Raw genomic sequence first — 21,696 nt, 5'->3', positions numbered from 1 at the left:
TAAGCTATGAAAAATATAAATTCTTTTCCTGTTGTATAAGAAATTCGAGGCCAGGTGTCGGTGGCTCACACCTGTAAATCCTAGCTCCTCAGGAGGCTGAGATCTAAGGATCATGGTTTAAAGCCAGGGAAGTCTGTGAGACTCTTATCTCCAATAAACAACCAGAAAAACAGAAGTGGTGCTATGGCTCAAGTGGCAGAGCGCTAGCCTTGAGCTGAAGAGCTCAGGGACAGTACCCAGGCCCAGAGTTCCATCCCCATGACCAAAAAAAAAAAAAAAAAAGAAATTTGATCTAAAATGGTATAAATCAAATCGTTTTAAATGTACCAGAGAACATGCACTTTGAAAGCACGGAATTATCCTCCTGTGAAGGTAATGAGTTTACTCTCTTGCTCTCTAAGGGATTTCTACCTTATATTGTCTTTAACTTACATAAGGTAGGTATTAAAAAAAATCTCACTAGCATGAAGTAACATAAGATTTCTGAAACTGGAATATATGTATACATATACATACATACATACATATATATATATATATATATATATATATATATATATATATAAAGATTTTCACCTTACTACTTAAATTTTAAGAAATTTCTCGTTCTCAAGTTTCTTTTATACGTTTACCTCAGAAAAACAACAAAAGGGATTGTTACACTAAATTATATTTCTTTGTTTGTAGACCATACCCTTTTGTTTTATTCTACTCTAAATTTCATGGACTAGAAATGTGTGTTGATGCAAGGACTTTTGGGAATGAGGCTCGATTCATTAGACGTTCTTGTTCACCAAATGCAGAGGTACGCTTATTGAAATATTTTGAATGGGGTACTGGGGAGCTGAGTAGTTACAGGATCTGATAAGCTTGGTGCCAGTGGCTCATGCCTGTAATCCTAGCTGTTTAGAAAGCTGATGTCTGAGGATTCCAGTTTGAAGTCAACCCAGGCAGGAAGGTCTGTAACACTCTTACCTCCAATTACTCACTAAAATGTTGGGGGAGAGGGGAGGGAACCTGTGGTTCAAGTGGTAGAGCACTAGTCTTGAGTAAAAATACTCAGGGATGGCACCCAGACCCTGAGTTCAAGCCCCAGAACTGGCACAATAAATCTGCTTTTCAATTGTTGATTCATTTTTTTTGCTCAGCATCTTCCTGTTGTAAAAATTTTGGTGACACTATGATGTCTTAGTTAACATACTATAGAAATCAAGTTCCTTCTAGCATTAATATTAAAACTGTATTTGTGGATTAACTATATACTATGTTTTCCCCCCCTTCTTATGGGTTTTGAGCTCAGGGCCTTGTGCTTTCTCAACTGGCACTCTAGTACTTACTTCAACCACACCCCAGCTTGGCTTTTTTGCTAGCTTTATTTTAAAATCGAGTTGACTATTCTGACTAGGCTAACCTCACAACCACAATTCTTTGTATCTCAACATCCTGAGTACCTAGGATTATAGGCATGAGCCATCAATGCCCAGTTATATGCTATGATTTTTATCAAACTAGATTTTTGTAAATAAATTTTTAAAATCATATTCTGGGTAGAATGTAAAGTATTCATCTTTTTACATGTCAAATATTTTAACTTTATATAATGTTGCAGCTAAGCGTACGAGGTTTTGAATTCACACAATAAATTTTTAGTGACTTAGGCACTTAAGTCTTCTCAGGGATTTAATGGTTTTATAACTTTGCCTGTTTTTCTGCAAGACTGTACTATATAGAACTATAATAGTGTAGTGATATTTGAATAATGTGGCCACAAACACTGTTACTGTTGCACTGCATCAAACTCAAGATGCTATCCATGAGTAATACTCTAATTTCAGAGATGCTAGAAGGTGAAGAAATATTCATCTTTAAACTAATAAAATAGGTTTTCTTTTCTGGATGCCACATAGTAGGCTGGAGTGGTGGGCATTGCAGTGAACAGGTGATACCTGCAGATATATATTCCTAAGGCTTGCATTGATGATAATTTCCAAAGGGTGTGTTTGCTAAGTACTTGATAGTTTTCCCAACTGTAGGATTAGAGACTTATGAAAATATAATTTATAGAAATGTAAAATTGCTTTTTTTTAACAGGTGAGGCATGAAATAGAAGATGGAACCATACATCTTTACATTTATTCCATACAAAGTATTCCAAAGGGTACTGAAATTACAATTGCATTTGATTTTGACTATGGGAATTGGTAAGTTTCTAGTCTCTGTTGAAAACAGTTCTAATGTTTTTATAGTCAGGTTTTTTTTGTTTTTTGTTTTGGTTTTTTTTTTTTGCCTGTCATGGGGCTTAAACTCGGGGCCTGGCACTGTCTAGTGCTCTACCAGTTGAGCCACAGCACCACGTCAGGCTTTTTTCTGTTTATGTGGTACTGCGGAATCGAACCTGGGGCTACATGCATGCTAGGCAAGCATTCTACCACTGAACCACATTCCCAGCCCTTGTCTTTTATAACTCTTTATCATGAGTCAGGTAAATCAACTAAAAAAATCATGTTGGTTAACAGTTTTCATTATGTAATTATTGCTTATTATCTCATTTTTTTATTGTAATTAAATGTTCGAGTGAGTCATAAAACATGTGGGATTTTTTCCTCTTATATTTTAGGGGATAGAGCTTTAGTTACACAATTTATTTGGCTAATAAGTGTGAATCATTTTTTTGCTTCTCAAAAGAAACTACCAAACTTGCTTTGCAATGTAATTAAAGGGTTTGTTGGAGATCCTACAAAGAAACTCTATGTACTATTGTTCGTTCAATTTGGAAAGCCAAATGTTAATTCTGAATATAAAATCTTTGCATATCTAACACATTAAAGACATACATAAAACATAATTATTCATTGTAATTTCAAGATGTGGATGGGATTGGGAAAAATCATTTGAGGGAGAATGATGGGTGACAATATTCAAAATGCATTCTACTCATAATCTGATTTGTTGAATTGAAACTTCTTTATAGAACTTTTTTTAAAATCCTATTCAGCTGGGCACTGGTGGTTCATGCCTGTAATCCTAGCAACTCAGGAGGTTGCTATGAGGATCATGATTTGAAGCCAGCCTGGGCAGGAAAGTCCATGAGAGTTTTATCTCGAATTGACTACTCTAAAAAGCAGGAAGTGGAGCTGTGGCTCAAGTGGTAGAGCACAAAAAGGTTTTGAGCACAAAAAGTCAGGAACAGTGCCCAGGTGCTAAGTGCAAGCCCCAGGACTGGTAAAAGAATATAAAAGAAAATTCATGTGTTTCCTAAATAATATAGGACATAGCTCAGCAATAGAGAATCTGCCTAGCCTGTGCCAGGAGCTGGCCCCAAAAAATAGATTTGGGGGGAGGGGTGGCTCCCGCAATTTGGGAGGCAGAGCCATGTGAATGAGAGTTCAGGGATAACCACACAGCAAGCCTTTTTTTCAAATAAAAAAAAACCATTATCCACTGAAGCCTCCTTAGTAGCCAGGTGTGTGCACCACTCTCTTCTTTTTACTGCTACCTTTAATTTGGTACATTTATTAAACATTTTACTGTCACATTCATGTCAATAAATAGTACCTAAAATTTTATACTTTTTTTTTCTTTTATAAATCATTTAGACAGGTGCCATTGGCATGTGCTTGTAACACTAACTGTTTAGGATGCTGAGATCTGAGAATCACAGTTCAAAGCCAGCCTGGGCAGTACAGTCCATGAAATTTGTAACTACAGTTAAATACCTAGAAGCTGGAAGTGCACCTGTGGCTCAGTGGTAATCTTACTCAGGGACAGTGCCCAGGGTCCTAATTTTAAGCCCCAGGAATAACACACAAAAATGTGTTGTTAATAATATTCTACATCTAGCTTCTCTCATTTTTTTCATTATGCATGCTGAGACTACACTGTTAGAGCTCTGGTTCATTTATTTTCTTTGCTATTGACATTTATCTATTCCATTATAGATATGTCTTTAGTGTTAGGACTTGTGGGTTATCTCTACAGGTGTACACATTTTCTCCAGGGTAGGACCTAGTAGAATTGCTCATTTTTTTGAGAAATATAGGTGAATTACTCACCCAAACATCTGGTTACTAGGATATATTCTCAAGCAATTAGTTTCACTGTTGTAAGTACCCCTATACTGTTAAAACTTCCAAAATTTATGCTAATCCAAGGAAAATGTTTTTGTAGGTTTTGTTGTTGCTGTTGAGTACTGAACTCAGGGCCTTGGGCATTCTAGGCAAGCACACTTGCCAGTGAGCTGTATTCCTACCCCATTAAGAAATTTATCAAGATGGGAACTAGTGGCTCAAATCTGTAATCCTAGCTACTCAGGAGGCTGAGATCTGAGGATTATGGCAGTTCAAAGCCAGCCCCAGTAAGAAAGCCTATGAGACTCATCACTACCCACCAGAAAACTGGAAGTGGCGCTGTGGCTCAGAGTGGTTGAGCACTAACTAGCCTTGAGCAAAAAAGAGCTGAGAGACAGTGCCCAGGCCCTGAGGGTTCAAACCCTAATACCAACCAAAAAAAAATCCCCAAAAACAGAAATTTGTCTGGTATACTTTTTTTTTTTTTTTTGTCGGTCCTGGGCCCTGTCCCTCAGCTCTTCAGCTCAAGGCTAGCGTTCTACCACTTGAGCCTCAGCCCCACTTCCATTTTTTTCTGCTTATGTGGTGCTAAGGACTCGAACCAGGGCCTCATGTATGCAAGGCAAGCACTCTACCACTGAGCCACCTTCCCAGCCTGTCTGGTATACTTTTTAACTGTAGTTTTAGGGTTTTTCAAATTATTTTTTCTCAATGTGAAATTCCTTTCCACCTTAATTATTATAAGTCAGATTTATCATACTCATTTAAATTTTTCCTTTGTAAACCTTTGGGGTAACCTGCTTTATGTTTAACATGTATCTTTTTGTTGTTTTTTTAATACTTTTGTAAAGATACTGTAGAGAAGTTATTACTGCTCCCCTTCCTGTTTTTCCCTTACCCAGTACCCCCACCTTTTCAACAGTGTCTTGTACATCTCATTGTTTCAATGGGTCCTCCTGTATTCTTGTTTCAGCATTTTATTATTTCCCTTTCCCTCCCCAAATTAGAAAAATGTCTATACAAGATGCAGGGCAACAACATTAAATACAGTGACAACAGGGGTTATACTATAAGGGGAAGAACGTACTACAAAAGAAACAAAAAAATGTTATTTTTAAGACAGGTTCTTGTGTGGCCAAGGCCAAAGTTGAACTTTTGATCCTCTTAGCTTAGCCTGCTGATTGGCTGTGATCACAGACTAATTTATCTGGTTTCAAATCCTAGTTTTGTTATTAGCTATTTAAACTTAGACTGGTATTTTTTTTCATCCCTTTTTACCTCATTATCTCAAGGATGCAAATAGTATAGAACAAGAATGCTTTTAACATTTTAGTGTAAACTGCCAGTTTTCCTGGCAAAGGTAACTTCTTAAATAAACACAAATTGTTGTTATCAGTATTTGATATTCTATAATCCTAAAAGCAAACCTTTAGAGTCATACAGGCCCAAACTTTATCTCATCTGTAGAATCTGAGTAATACTAATTATTGTGGGAAGATGAGAAACCTGTTTACCTTCTATCCATCACCTTCAATAAAAAAGAAAAAGAAAAAAAACTTTAATCTTTTAAGAGCATAATACTAGGGTTTGGTATTTGTTAAAGTGTGTGTGTGTGTGTGTGTGTGTGTGTGTGTGTGTGTGTGTGTGTGTGTGTGTGTGTGTGTGTGTGTGTGTGTGTGTGTGTGTGTGTGTGTGTGTGTGTGTGTGTGTGTGTGTGTGTGTGTGTGTGTGTGTGTGTGTGTGTGTGTGTGTGTGTGTGTGTGTGTGTGTGTGTTTCTGAGCGTTGAACTCTGGGGCTAGGCACTGTCCCTGACTTTTTTTTTTTTCCTTCTTACAATCTACCTCTTGAGCCACAATTCCAATCTGGCTTTTTGATTGTTAATTATAAAAGGCTCATGTGCTTTCCTGCCCAGGCTAGCTTCAAACTGATCCTCGGATCTCAGCCTCCTAAGTAGGTAGGATTACAGGTGTGAGCCACCAGTTAGCTAAATCTAGCATTTTTATTCAGGAAGTTTATTACACTTTGAAGTAATTATACTGTTTACCTTAAGTTTATTTGGTATAAGATACAGTAGTAGCATTTTACCTTAACAGATTTAATGTTTTAATTTTTTTTCTCTAACATGTTATACCTATGGCCCAGTCTGTGGTAAAAAGTCAGCCTAATAGATTGCTTTCATGAGAAAATAATTGTTGTTTTGTGATAATTATCAGGAATGCAGATTATTAAAAAGTTAAGGATTAGTTTAATCAGAAATTACATATAATATTGTGTGCATCTTAAAAGATAGTAATTTCCTGGTTTTATTTTACATATTGAATTTTTACCTGATTGTAATCCCCAGTAAATACAAGGTAGACTGTGCATGCCTCAAAGAAAATCCAGAGTGCCCTGTTCTAAAACGAAGTTCAGAAGCCACAGAAAACATCAATAGCGGTTATGAGACAAGAAGAAAAAAAGGAAAAAAAGAGAAAGATATTTCAAAAGAAAAAGATACACAAAATCAGAATATTACTTTGGACTGTGAAGGAACAACCAACAAGATTAAAAGCCCAGAAATGAAACAGAGAAAGCTTTCTCCACTGAGACTATCAGTGTCAAATAATCAGGTATTAACTCTGATTCTTGATATCATATTTTAGCCTCTCTTTTAATGTAAAAATTCAAACACTATTTTAGTCCACTCTTAATTGTTGGGGTGTATTAGTGGAGATTAAACACAAGTCCTCAACTGGCCAGACAAGCATGCTAACCACTTGAGAAACACTCCCCACCCCCATTCTTTTTTTTTTTTTTTTTTTTGTCAGTCTTAGGGCTTGAACTCTGGGCCTGGGAGTTATCTCTTCAGCTTAAGGCAAGCACTCTACCACTTGAGCCACAGCGCCACTTCTGGTTTTCTGAGTGGTTTATTGGAGATAAGAGTCTCAAGGACTTTCCTACCCGGGCTGGCTTTGAACTGCAATCCTCAGATCTCAGCCTCCTGAGTAGCTAGGATTACAGGCGTGAGCCACCAGCGCCCGGCTCCCACCCCCATTCTTAATGAAGTACCTTAAGGTTTAAATACAAGTTTTCTGCAGGCACAGCTTGGCCAACGAATCCTTGAAGAATCGAAGGAAAGATTTTCCTAAGTCTGGGTAATTGTAAAGCACTTAAAACATTTGTAAATCTTTTTAAAAGTCTCAGCAAAAATTTCTTTTGCTTAAATATCTGAACATAAGTAATCATATCAATCCAATGCAAATAAGATTTTTGAAAGAAAATTTGCTAATACTTAAGATATTGGAGTTTGGCCTATAAACTGCTACCCCAGAAGGACATTTTATATACCCTCTAAGCAGACAGAAGGCTTACCATTAAAATGTGGAAATTAAGGATTTGCTCATTAAATAAGGGGCCTATCTTTTAGGAATGTTTTCTAAGTTTTAAACTGAATCACTTCAATATCCAAGTTCAGTCAATTTTTTTTTTTTTTTTTTTGGCCATTCTTGGGGCTTGAACTCAGAACCTGACCACTGTCCCTAGGCTTCTGTTTGTTTAAAGCTAGCACTCTTCCACTTGAGCCACAGCATCACTTCTGGCTTTTTGTGTTTATGTGGTACTGAGGAATCAAACCCAGGGCTTCATGTATACAAGGAGAGCACTCTACCACTAAGCCACATTCCCAGCCCATCGGTGAATGTTTTGATGTCGGACAAATAGAAACATAAGGTCATGGTACATATTTAAGAATTACGGATCTTTATTAATTAAAATTAGAACTACTGGGTTTTGTTTTGGTGCTAGTACTAGGGCTTGAATTCAGGGCCCCACACTCTTGCTTTTTTGTTCACAGCTGGCACTCATCACTTGAGCCACAGCTCCACTGCTGGCTTTTTGCTAGTTAGAAGAGTGTCTCTAATTTGTTGGCCCAACCTGGCTCTGAACCTTGATCTTCAGAATTCAGCCTCTTGAGTAGCTAGGATTGTGGGTATGAGCCACTGGTGCCTGCCTGGACTAGAACTTTTTAAAACATATTTGACTAAATCACGATTTTGAAAATTTTTTAATTAGTAAATCAGTTTTAAGTAGTAATTTATGTTGAATTACTTGTGGTTAAAGGATGTTTTAATAGTTTGATGTTCCTAAAGTAATTTTCATCTTTTAGGAGCCAGATTTTATTGATGACATAGAAGAAAAAACTCCTGTTAGTAATGAAGTGGAAATGGAATCAGAGGAGCAGATTGCAGAAAGGAAAAGGAAGATGGTAAGTTGGGAAGCCAGTAGTTGCTTTTTGCAACCAAACCTTTGAGCTTAATGATAGCTGCTCTTCCCAGGGTTAATTGTGGCTGCCTTTACATGGGCTTTCACACTGAAGTATGACAGTGAGCATTTTAACTTTGCTTTGTCATTAACCATTTAAACAAATTCCACTAATGTTTTTAAAATTGTTATTGGTGTAGACAATATGTAACATTTAAAAATCATTAACTTTTGAAGCTGAGATATATTAATAAATTTTAATACCACAATTATTGCTCAGTATGTCTTTCATTAGCTAAATGTATCCTTCCTTTCATGAGCTGATGTGTAGAAAAAAGCAAAACTATTAAGCCTTATAATTCCAGCAAAACCAAAACAACCTATATGGCTTAGAAGCTCCTATTTGTAGGCTAGTACTATGTTATCATAAAATAAGGTTTTCATAAAAATAAATTTAGGAGCTGTAACCCTTGCATTTACATGCAAATATTCTGCCTGTGAAATCTAGACAGCTATTTCATCAGAATCAGTGGTATGGCTGAGTACCTTCTCACTGGTAAAGAAATTGCCTCACATGCAGACAGTGCTGGGTTCTATCTCCAGCACTGCAAAAAAGAAAAAAGAAATTATAAAAAGGATCCATTAGCATTGATACAATTAAGTATGCCCCTAAGATTTGAAAAGGTCTTTACAAACTGTAGATTTTCCTCATTCCCTTTGCTTTTATGCTTGTTTCCTATGTTTGCATGCTGTATTTCATGGAATTTCATATGTCATATACTTAGGGGTGGGATCTTTATAAGTTTGCTTTGTAGGCTTACTGAACTTGAGTCTTCATCCCTGCTATGATGGTAATCCTCTCAATATTGTTAGTGTTCACAATTGTAAAAGGAATATAGGACTGTTTCTTAGTCTCAGGATTTCAGAAACACTGGTCTTTTGAGAGAGGATAGGGATGACAATAACAAATAAAGGTGAATGGTGATTTTTTTTGTTGTTACAGAGGAGGAGGTTGGTTCCTGTATCTAAAAGAATTATCTTCAATCTTTTTAAGACTGAATTATACCTAAATTACTGTTTCTTCTCAAATTACCTATGATCTTTTCTTGACTACTGATTTTCAATAATGTTCTATTTGTTCCACCTTATGCCATTGGTTTCAAATGGGACGCATGTCTGGGAGGAGGAACCTCTTTTACAACTGGCTTTGAAAAAAGAACTTCTTTGTGAAATTAAGATTGCATTCCATTTAAAAGTTTTGTTAGGGCTACTTATTACAATACAGGGCTTTTGAATTCAGGGCCTCATGCTTGCTAGGCAGACACAGGTGCTCTCCCTACTTAAGCCATACATCTAGTCCAAATTCCAAAGTTCTTCAGCATCGATAGATGGTAAAGATGGAGGCCCTTATGTCCAGATCCCAGAAAATTGGACGCCCTTTTGTTGATGTTAAAACTTCATAGAGAAAAATATTTTCATATTTTCTAAGCATACTTGTGGTTCCATTTTGGTTCTGATATTACTTATGTAATATGTTATATTAAGATACAAAATAAAAACACACCAAAGTTTTTACATCCATTTCAGCATACTCATACTACTATCTGATACAAGGTTTTGAGTAGGGAATAAAATGTAGAAATTTTGAGAACTGTAAACATAATTTTGTATTTTGAAAGAATAGGAAATAAAACTTTAAAAATCTAAAAGATTTTCACTCACAAATATATATTGCTAAATGGCTTCAGTCTTACTATTTAATATTGTTACATTGGACCTGAATTTTTGTTGTTTTGCCAGACCTGGGGCTTGAACTCAGAGCCTGAGCTCTGTCCCTCTCTGTGTTCAAGGCTAGTGCTCTACCACTTGAGCCACAATGCCAATCCTGGCCTTTTCTGTGTATTTGGTACTGAGGAATTGAACTCAGGACTTTGTGCATGTTAGGCAAGCACTCTACCACGAAGGCACATTTTCCAGCCCTTGACTTGATGTTTGAATTATAAAATTTTTGCATATAATCAAGCAAACAGAATGCAGAAGCATACACCCTAGGTGGATTTTTTTGTTTGTTTGTTTTTGTTTATATGGTACTAAGGAATCAAACCCAGAGCTTCATCAAGCTAGGCTAGGCAAGCACTTCACCGCTAAGCCACATTCCCAGACCACATCCTAGGATTCGTAAGGCATTAGTATGATTTTTTTCCCCTCCTAAAGCATTAATATTTTGTCTTGAAATTTTTTTTCTATGAGTAAGCCTTTAGTTTTTTAGTTTTTGCCATCTATTCTGGCCAGATGAACATCACTAGTTGGAATCAGAAACTTAAAAAAAATCCGACTAAAACTACACAAAACTCCACTATTCTTGAGAAACATGTCCAAACTGATTTAAACTATCTCCTGTTACAAGACTAGGTAATATTAACCACATGAATATTTAACAGATATGCCTAAGAAGAATCATTAATATCCTCTTCTTTCCAGATAAAAGGGGAAATTCAAATATATTTGTCTTTTTGTAGGTTAGCTTGAACAGTAGGTACTTGTTGGTTTTATCTTGTTGACTTTTATCTACATAAATTTTTTGCTTATTTTCAGTTGTATTGGTAGATTTGTGTGTTTTGTTTGTTGGCTTCACTCTTTTTTATAAGAATGATAGGACCGTGTCTCTGTCTTCAGAGAGGTATTTACAAAAGTAACCAGTTTTGCTAGGCATGGTCTTGTATACCTGTGAACTCAATTACCTGAGAGGTAGAGATAGGAGAATCATCATTCAAGACTGATGTGGGCAAAGTTAGATATTATTTTAAAAATCAGGCTGGACACAGTGACACACATTTGTAATCACAGCTGATCAGGATGGAGGTAAGCAGACCACTGTCTGCTTCTCTAACACAAATACACATACAAAAGCCTGGAACTTACTTGGAAAACAAACAAGCGAAAAGGACTAGGATATGATTCAAGTTGTGGAGCACTTGTCTAGCAAGCCTCAAGTCTGTGAATTCAAGCCCTACTACTGCAATAAACAACCCATAGACTAGAACTTGACACAGTAGCTTACTTCTCTAATTCCAGCAACTCAGAAAGTGGAAATTAGGAAGACGGGTTCAAGGCCAGCCCAGGAAAAAAGTTTGGAAGACTCTGTGTCAGGCAATAGTTAGGTGTGGTAGCATGTACCTATTATCTGAGATACATGGAAAGAGCTAGTACAAAGCCTGCAGGGGTAAAAATATGAGATTCAATCTGAAAAAAAATTAAGAGGACTTCAGGAATGGCTCAAGGGCTAAGTGTGTTGCTTAGTATGTCCTGTGTTCACTGCTCCCCGCCCCCGCTGCAGCCCCATAAACTTAGTTCATCAAAAAATTCAACTTTTTTCACCATTGATTAATAAGTAATTAATGATATGGCAGTACTGGATTAAAAAAGTGGATTGGTGTTCTGTTCAAATAATCTTCACATAACGACACACGCATTCTATAATACATACCCAATTTTCCATGTAATAAAAATCTGAGTGGTAAGAACCATTTAGTATACTGATGAACAAAGAATACAAGGGTACTGCTTTAGAGAAGCTTTCTCAAAAGAGGGTGTGCAGGCAACCAAGAATGTCAAAGTAGGCTGAGTGCCATTGGCTCACACCTGTAATCCTAGCTACTCAGGAGGCTAAGATCTGATGATCCCAGTTGGACACCAGAAAAGCACTTGAGACTCATTTCCAATTAACCAGCAAAAAGCCAGAAGTAGAGTTGTGGATCAAGTGGTAGAGCACTATTGAGTCAGAAAGCTAAGGGACAACCTCTATGCCAAGTTCAAGCACCAATGCTGGTCAAAGAAAAAAAAAAAAAAAAAGAGGGGAAGCCTGAATAATACATGATGGTATAGCTCTACAACACATCCTAGTAGCACTGCCACGTAATAGCTAGGCTGTATGACTCATGCAAAGTTGTCTAACTTCTGTATATTTTAGTGTGCTCTTGGAAACCTGTGGCTTGAAGATAATCCTAGCTACTCAAGATCTGATTCTCTTGAATAGCTCCGATTATAGACATAAATCACTTCCAGCTAGGAAGTTTCTCAGAGTAAGGAAATTTCTCCATTTCAAGACCGTAGGATAGGGTAATTAAGTAGTTCAGCTCTGACTTCTCCTTACCTTCAAGGCAGTTTTGTGGTCCTTGTCCCATCCCCCAAGTGAAAATTTAGGAATTGTTTCTAGAATTGGAAGACTGCAAGGTGGTTTCTCTCTGGTGACCAGATTTCACACCCTGCATTTTACCTACTACAGGCCCAGGGGACACTCCCCAAGACCTCACATGGCCTTTTTAAAAAACTTATTTATTTATTAAGAAAGAAAGAAAAAGAAGAAAAGAAAGGAAGGAAGGAAGGAAGAAAGAAAGAAAGAAAAGGAAGGAAGGAAGGAAGGAAGGAAGGAAGGAAGGAAGGAAGGAAGGAAGGAAAGAGAAAAAGAAAGAGAGCAGCTGCTTATCTGGTAGCAAGGTAAAAAACCAAATCAGCTGGGCGCTGGTGGCTCACACCTGTAATCCTAGCTACTCAGGAGGATGAGATCTAAGGATGGAAGGTCAAAGCCAGCCGGGGCAGGAAAGTCTGAAACTTATCTCCAATTAACTACCAGAAAAACCGGAAGTAGCACTGTGGCTCAAGTGGTAGAGCGCTAGCCTTTGAGCTGAAGAGCTGAGGGACAGCATCCAGGGCCAGATTAAGCCCCATAAACGATCAAAAAAAAAAAACAAAAAGCAAAAACCAGAAGTCCCTAGATGCCTACCTTATGTTTATCAGTCCCCACCACCTAAATTCTTAGATCCTACTAACAGTAAAACTTTCCTCGAAAGACATTCACAAATTTGAAGGCTTAGTTTTGATTCAAGTTATGAAACACTTTATATTTTCTGAGATATCAATTTTTTAAGTGAAGTTCTCCCCAGTCCCTAGTTGGTATACTATATATAACACTTTACTCTTGGTCTTTATTACAGAATTCCTTATATGGAAATTCAAAATAATCACAATATAGATAATATCTTCTTTGTTTTGGTCTATGTTGTAAATGATTCTTGCTCTGAGTTTTATTTCTTCTAGGAAAATACATCTTCCCCAAGTTTTAAACAAAGCCTACAGTAAAGAACTTCTTCCTCGATCAGGTGCAACAGATGAGACATTGAGTTTAGTGAAGCCCTGACATAGACAAAGTTTTTAGAGCTAGCCATATAACAAAAGGGGTCAAGTAAGGTAATTTAAAAGATTAGAACCAGACACCACTGGCACAGGCTTGTAATCCTAGTTGCTCAGAAGGCTGAGAGCTAAGAACTGAAGCTTGAATACAGCTGAGCCAGGAAAGTCTATTAGACTCTTCTCTCCAGGTAGCCACACACAGAAAAGCTGGAAGTGGAGCTATGACCCAAGTAGTAGAGCAGCAGCCTTGTGAAAAATGCTTAAAGACAGCACCCAGATCCTGAGTTCAAGCCCCAGGACCAGCATATACATATAGACACTCAAAAAATAGATCAGACATGAAATTATCTAATGAAGGATTCAGCTTTAAAATTTTAAGTTTCAGTGAACAAATAAGATCATCTTTTGCTATGCTACTTTTTCAGGGTTTGATTACCTGTCCCAGATCAGGAGAGCTAAGATGCAGATTGTGTATCCATGAACAAGTAATTTTACCTCTTTGGACCTCAGTTTCCTTGCCTGTAAAATAAAGAGGGTGAGGATAACATTTTGTCAAATTTGCAGTATAGCACTTTTCTGTAAAAATGAGAAACTTTGGAAGTATCTTTGCTGAATTTTATTGGCTCTTATTTTGTTCCCTTGTTTAATTTGTACTAAAGAAAGAAGAATTAATCAGTAATTCCAAGAATATAGGTGTGTTTGAATCTCTGCTGATAGCTACTGAAACTAAAACTCCCAATGTGGAGATTATGGAAGCCAGACCTTGAGTTCTGATCTTTCTTTCTTTCTTCCCCACATCGATGACAATGAAGGAGGAAAGAACAGTGGATCTGAGCCTCAGGACCTGGTTCTTTTCATTTGGAGAACTGGACAGTTGATGGACGTGCTTCCTGGTTCTGGTTGAGCTGAAGCATTTGCCAGACCCTCTGGTCAAGGCTCTGAGTCTTGCTCTTAATGTTCTCTATCCAAGAGAACTGATGCTCAAAAGAACTCTTGCTGTTCCCTCAGTCCCTGTCTTGAAGTGTCAGTGTAAGAAAGGAAGCGCGGAAGGTAGAGAAATACCTTAAAAGAATTGTAATGGAGGGCTAGAGGGCTAAAATAGAAAAATTAACACTTATGGAGTGCTCACCATTTTTCAAGTACTATGTGAAAACATCAGATATACTTTCTCTTTGAATTTGGTAACAATTCAGTGAAGTGTAAGTATTGTTATCCACATTTTGTAGTTGCAGAAAGTTAAAGCTAACTTGCTTAGCATCACAGAGATAATTCTCATATGACTGGTAGAGGCATGATTTGAACCCAAGATTTTATACCACAATATAGTGATAATACATTTATTCTTCAAGTTGAATTTTACCATTTCAACTTTACAGATTTTGAATCTATTTTTTTTTTGAAGGCTGGCTTCTATATTAATAAAGGTGAATTTCCAGTTTGGAAAAGTGAGATAGTTTTTTAGGCTTTTTTTTGTCTGGTTTTAGCCTTATCATTAATACTCAATTACACAAGTGTTTATTTCATGAAATATATCTTGTATAATAGCAGGTCTTACCAAGATGTTTGCAATGTTGAATGAGTATTGCTTCCCACCATTTCTACCAACAAAGACTTGTTTGCTAAGTCACACTAAATGTTTCTTAAATTTGTCATGAACATTTTGAGTTTAGAACTTTTACTTGAAAGAAATGATATTGTCTAACTTAAAATTTAAATTTCATAGACAAGAGAAGAAAGGAAAATGGAAGCAATTTTGCAAGCTTTTGCCAGACTTGAAAAAAGAGAGAAAAGAAGAGAACAAGCTTTGGAAAGGATCAGCACAGCCAAAACTGAAGTTAAAAGTGAATGTAAAGAGGCACAAAATGTCAGTGATGCTGAAGTTATTCAGGTATTATCATTATTATTATTATTCAGGTCTATTTTTATTTCTAGAATTAAATATTTCCACCCTAAACATTATCAAATAAAATTTGCATAAACAGTTCAGTTACTGCAGCTATAAAGAATGTTTAATGAAGCCTGACGTTAGCATTTTTCCAGTGTTCTGGGGAACTTAACATTTGAAACCTAAGACTATACTTGCTTAGTTGTGGCATACAAAAATCTTTAAGTCATTAGCTTCTGAAGTAGACTAATACTGTTCTACTCAAAGAAACATATGAGGGCTGGGAAGGTGGTTCAGTGATAGAGTGCTTGCCTTGCATACATGAGCCCTGGGGTTTGATTCCTCAGCACTACGTAAGCAGAAAAAGCCGGAAGTGGTGCTATGTCTCAAGTGGTAGAGCGCTAGCCTTGAGCTGAAGAGCTGAGGGACAGTGCCCAGGCCCAGAGTTCAGGCCCACAACCGGCAATAAAAAAAAAAAAAAAAGAGAGACATACGATAAATATCAGAAGTTCCATTGTGTTGTATTTTGAATTAGGAACAAGCAAAAGAAGAAACTGCTAACAAACCAACACCTGCCAAAGTGAATAGAACTAAACAGAGAAAAAGTTTCTCTCGAAGTAGGACTCACATTGGACAGCAGCGTCGGAGACATAGAACTGTCAGTATGTGTTCAGATATCCAGCCATCTTCTCCTGATATTGAAGTCACATCACAACAAAATGATATTGAAAATACTGTACTTGCAATAGAACCCGAAACCGAAACTGCAATAGCAGAAATAATTACTGAAACTGAAGTTCCAGCACTTAATAAATGTCCTACTAGGTACCCCAAAACGAAGAAGGTATGCTTCTTAATAAATTTAAGAACTGATTTACAAGTATTTTGTGATATTAAATTGATGTTTTAAAACTTCAGTATAGCTAGACACGATGGATTAAACATCTTATCCTAGCTATTCAGGAGGATAAGATCTGAGGATCGATTTTCCAAACCAGCCTAGTTAAATAAAACCAACCTTAAGACTCTTTCCAGTTTATCAATAAGAAAGCTGGAAGTGGAGGTATGGCTCAAGTGGTAGAGTATCATAAACAGCCTGGAGTTCAAGCCTTATCCTCATACGGGGAAAAAAAATTAAAAATTAATAATTCAAGCCAGACTGCAGTTGCTCATGCCTGTAATCCTAGCTACTCAGAAGACTGAGATCTGAGGACCAAGGTTCATAGCCAGCCTGCACAGGAAAGTCCATGAGACTCTTACTATAGATGAGTAACCAATTAACCACCAGAAAACCTGGAAGTGGTGCTGTGGCTCAAGTGGTGGACCACTAGCCTTGAGCTTAAGAGCTGAGGAACAGTGCCCAGGGCCAGAGTTTAAGCCCCACGACTGACAAATAATAATAATAATTATTATTATTATTCAGTCTATTAACATTTTATAATCAACCAAATTAAAAGCAATCTTTGTTGTTGTTGTTGTTTCGGGGCTTACACTCAGGGCCTGAACACTGTCCCTGAGCTTGAGACACAGCTCCACTTCCATCTTCTTGTTTTGGTGGTTAATTGGAGATAAGAGTCTCATGGACTTTCCTTCCCAGGCTGGCATTGAACCACGATCCTCAGATCTCAGCCTTCAGAGTAGCAATGATTATAGGCGTGAGCCACCCATGCCTGGCTGAAAGGCATTTTTATGTTGGCAGATTTTTTTTTTTTTTACTTAAGAATGACAAATTCAAAACTATAAATTCAGTTATTATGAAGATTCAACATTTCAGTATTACAGACTCAATTTTCTTTTTGTGCCAGTCTTGGGGCTTGACCTCAGGGCCTAGGCCCTGTCCCTGAGTTTTTTGCTATAGCACTCTACTACTTGAGCCACAGCTCTCCTTTGAATTGCTGGTTAATTGGAGTTAATAAGAGTCTCACAGACTTTCCTTCACAGGTTGACTTTAAATTGCAAACTCATTGTCTCAGCCTCCTGAGTAGCATTATAGGTATGAGATATCAGAACCTGGCTACAATTTATTATTTCTTTATACCTACCTTATGTACAAAAGTTACATTCCTCTGAAACTGATTTGTGATGTGCTGTATATCAATCTGTGCAGGGGATCAAATCCAAAAATGCCCTTTGATTAGTAGGCAGGTACTTTACCACTAAGCCTTTCTTTTATTGTTAGTATTTTTTACAAATTTCATTGTGCAAGTAGATTTATAAGAACTGAATATGAAGAAATTGTTGATTTCTATGGAATATTATAACAGTGTAAGATTAGTTTTAGATGAAATTGATAAGGATCTTTTGGAAAGCTACTGCCATATTTAATGAAGCAGTTTATGGTAAACTTCACTGAATTAAATCAACCTGATCTTTTAGCCCAGAAATAACAGCAGTCTTATAAAGCTGCTGTTTTACTCCCACTCTGATTAAAGTATAGCACTATGACTACAGAGATCCAAGTTGTGAATCTTAAGCTATCTGAGGAGAAGGTAGATCATACATATTACCTTTCTCCCAAAATTTTTTTTAGCAAAGTACTTATTCTTATTGAATTCCATACAGGTTTTATAGCCAGACTGTTATACCATGGAAAGTATGTTTAATATATTTCTAGTGTAAGCCCAGAATTATACCTTCGTGGCAGAGATTGGTTTCTTTGCCAGTGTCATGGGTTTAGGAGCTTTCTAATATTTCATTCAAAGTCTGTGATCTTCTGACTATACCAGGTAGCTTATGCAAGCAAACCAATAGCTTTAACAATGAAATTATTTTTGCTCACCTTGGAAAGATTAACTTTTGTTTGAAAAGTGAAAAGACTCAAGTTTTTAAAAAGCAAAACTTTGTCAATGAGAAATGTAATATGTAATATTACATAAACTTTGCTTTTTAATTATTAAATGACTCAATTGTTGTGGTACTACTATGTGTTTGTTTAAACTGACAGTCTCAGAATCATACCTGATTCCCTTTAAAAATACTCTTTTGCTTGCAGGTTTTGCTTACACTATTCTGATTTTAAACAACACAATACAGAGTTTTGTCAAATAGTGCCAAAGGCTACATTCGCTTTAACAAAGCATAGCACTTACTCAATGTCAGATACTATTATTAAAGCTTTATGTGTTTTTTTATAACTCCTAATTCTCACAACATTATTTGTAGATTGGACTTCCTTTAGGATTCTTCATTTATAGATTAAGAGTGGTCACAATGGAAGTAGCAAAACCAGGACCCTACCCCTAGCAGCCTGGTTCTAGATTCCCTATCTTCACCACTACATTCCATGGCTTGTCCTGCCAAAGGTAGTTCTACACACATAGAAGAAAAGGGAAAGAAAAAATGCAAACATGTTTATAGCAGTTTCCTCTGAAAGACAGGATGGTATGGGCCTATGTATATATATTTTGTGCGTGAAGATACTTATTCACATATATACTATTTTCTCTACAACTTGCATTTAAAATATGAGGTTACTAGAATTATTTGGTAACTAGAGAAACATGAACATGCTAAAAGCAAAGAAAATGTTATGTTAGGACCAAGTACATTCATACAACTAGTGAAGACATATGTTGTAAATCAAAGAATAAACAATTAAAAATAAATGTAAATTTCCAAATCCTAAACGTATTTCAAAACCTTTAAATCAGGAATTGTTAGTGCTGACAAGGGAGGGGTTGTGTGTGTGTGTGTAACTGTCGGTGCTGACAGGGCTTTTGTGTGTGTGTGTGTGTGTGTGTGTGTGTGTGTGTGGCGTGTGTGTGTGTGTGTGTGTACTGTGTGTGTGTGGCGTGTGTGCGTGTGCGTGTGCGTGTGTGTACTGACCTTATCTCCAGAAGACTGGGATGAGCACTTTCAGTAGAAAAGCACTGCTAACATTAAACTTTCTAATGAACTAAACATTTTATACATATAGTAGAAGCAATAATAATTCTAACAGGGTTTGAGGTACTGACTGATATCTCCTAGATTTTACCATGTTAAAATGGATTAGTGTCTTATTAATGTAATTTTTACGAAAGTAACTATCTTTTGTTCCTATAAAATACTGTATAGAAAAATCTCAGAAAAAATAGTATAAGTAAGGAAATGTAAAATAACATAGATTTCTTTGGACAATATGATTTAAAAACTGCCTAATTTTTGGATGGTATAAGAATTTCTAATTTGATTCTGTAAGGAGATTCTGTGCAGTAACATATAGTGATCCAAATATTTTCTTTTCTCCAGCACTTGGTCAATGAATGGTTAAGTGAGAAGAATGAGAAGACAGGAAAACCTTCAGAAAGCCTTTCAGAAAGGCCTCTACGCATAACTACAGATCCAGAAGTGTTAGCTACACAGCTCAATTCTTTGCCAGGTCTCACGTACAGTCCCCACGTATACTCTACTCCTAAACATTATATTAGATTTACTTCACCATTCCTTTCAGAAAAAAGGAGAAGAAAAGAACCCACTGAAAATATTTCTGGCTCATGCAAAAAGGTAAACTTCTCTTTGAATATAAAAATCTATGCTGAGGCAAATTCTCATTCTTTATTACTATTCATTACTATGAAATGCTTTGAGAATCAGTACTGCCTTTATAGGTTAGATAAAGAGGTACAAACTGATCCCCTGTTTACATTTTTGTTTTGTTTAGCGATGGCTGAAACAAGCTTTGGAAGAAGAAAATTCAGCAGTTATACGTAGATTTAATTCACCCTGTCAAGAAAGATCCAGAAGTCCTATAGTCAATGGTGAAAATATAAGTCCACTACTGCTAAATGATAGCTGTTCACTTCAAGGTAGAATTTCTTTCAGTATTGTTTTAGTGTTAACAATGTGACAGGATATATCATAGTTTTATAATAGGCATGGTATAGTTACTACTTTGTACATACATTTACAAGCACATTGTTACATTTTCTCATTTCAGTTCTTCAAACTTTTTCCTTAAAGCCAGACTCAAAACCTCCATGCCGTAAGACTGTGCTGGGATTAGGATTGAATTTGTAAAGGTTTAGTTTTGGCTTTGGTGCTAGTTGTTTTCAAACAGATGAAAAAAGGGACAGATGTTAAACTAATATTAATACCTATAATATTTCTTTATGTATGTCTTTGGGCATAGTAATGCTTGCTAACAGTGGAATTAATTTCAGAGCTATATGATTAATTTTGAGGAAGATGATTTTGTATTAGTACTATTTTCTAAAACCCTGTAATATAGTTTTAGTGTAAAATTCATCATAATTACTATTGATGTTTTATGTTTCCTGGAATATAATATATTACAGATTTTAGCCAACATCAGCAGTTTTGTTTCTTATAGATTATTATTTCACCAACAGATTTAACCACACCACTAAAAAAACGAAGACTTTATCAGTTGCTAGATTCTGTTTACTCAGAAACTTCAACACCTACTCCTTCACCATATGCTACACCAACTCATGCAGATATCACTCCTACGGATCCATCATTTGCCACTCCTCCGCGGATAAAATCAGATGATGAAACATACAGAAATGGTTATAAACCCATATATTCACCAGTTACCCCAGTAACTCCTGGTACACCAGGAAACACCATGCACTTTGAGGTGAGAAAAAAAATTTAACCCCAGGAGATACAGTTTAAGAGATTTTTACTTTTAATTAACCTTCTTCCCCCACTCTTAACTAAAAGAGAATACTGGGAATATATGTCTATATAAATTTAGACACTTTTATTTGTACTGATAAAAGTATCAGACAGGCCGGGCGCCGGTGGCTCACGCCTGTAATCCTAGCTACTCAGGAGGCTGAGATCTGAGAATCTCGGTTCAAAGCCAGCCCGGGCAGGAAAGACCGTGAGACTCCTATCTCCAATAAACCACCAGAAAACCGGAAGTGGCGCTGTAGCTCAAGTGGTAGAGCGCTCGCCTTGAGCTGAAGAGCTGAGGGACAGCACCCAGGCCCAGAGTTCAAGCCCCATGACCGAAAAAAAAAAAAAAAAAAAAAAAAGTATCACACAGCAGACTAAATGTATCTTTTTTGGGGAATAGAAATTAAGCAGATTTTAACAATATCTAAAAACAAAGTCTCTGTAGTTTTCTATTTTAAATGTTAATTTCTATAAAATAATAGATTTAGTAATGTAATTTAATGTTCAATTCTGATTATTCCTTTTGTATAGAATATTTCTTCCCCAGAAAGTTCTCCAGAAATAAAGAGACGCACTTATAATCAAGAGGTAAGAAGTTACTTAAAAAAAAAAAAAGACTTATTTTTCCCTAATATAATTTTGCTTAAATTATTGGTAGATTTTGAAGTAAATAATCCTAAAATGTTATT

The 21,696-nt window shown here is 36.4% G+C and overlaps 1 protein-coding gene across 4 annotated transcripts in view; it reads left to right on the top strand.

Moving 5' to 3' along the window:
• Kmt2e (lysine methyltransferase 2E (inactive)) overlaps positions 1-21,696 on the top strand; it is an 80,513-nt gene that overhangs the window by 52,613 nt on the left and 6,204 nt on the right. For all 4 annotated transcript variants that reach the window (XM_069996275.1, XM_069996277.1, XM_069996274.1 and 1 more), the window contains 10 exons: positions 688-805; positions 2,092-2,201; positions 6,413-6,677; positions 8,213-8,311; positions 15,221-15,385; positions 15,918-16,226; positions 19,613-19,867; positions 20,025-20,169; positions 20,713-20,963; positions 21,539-21,595. In XM_069996275.1, the coding sequence (XP_069852376.1) occupies positions 688-805; positions 2,092-2,201; positions 6,413-6,677; positions 8,213-8,311; positions 15,221-15,385; positions 15,918-16,226; positions 19,613-19,867; positions 20,025-20,169; positions 20,713-20,963; positions 21,539-21,595 (1,774 nt within the window). The remainder of the gene's footprint in view (positions 1-687; positions 806-2,091; positions 2,202-6,412; positions 6,678-8,212; positions 8,312-15,220; positions 15,386-15,917; positions 16,227-19,612; positions 19,868-20,024; positions 20,170-20,712; positions 20,964-21,538; positions 21,596-21,696) is intronic.

Source organism: Dipodomys merriami, unplaced genomic scaffold (genome assembly GCF_024711535.1).
Source record: "Dipodomys merriami isolate MVZ:Mamm:240054 unplaced genomic scaffold, mDipMer1.0.p SCAF_5, whole genome shotgun sequence".
NCBI classification, from domain to species: Eukaryota; Metazoa; Chordata; class Mammalia; order Rodentia; family Heteromyidae; genus Dipodomys; species Dipodomys merriami.
Note: the sequence above shows the minus strand (reverse complement) of the source record. Positions and strands in the feature narration are given on the sequence as shown.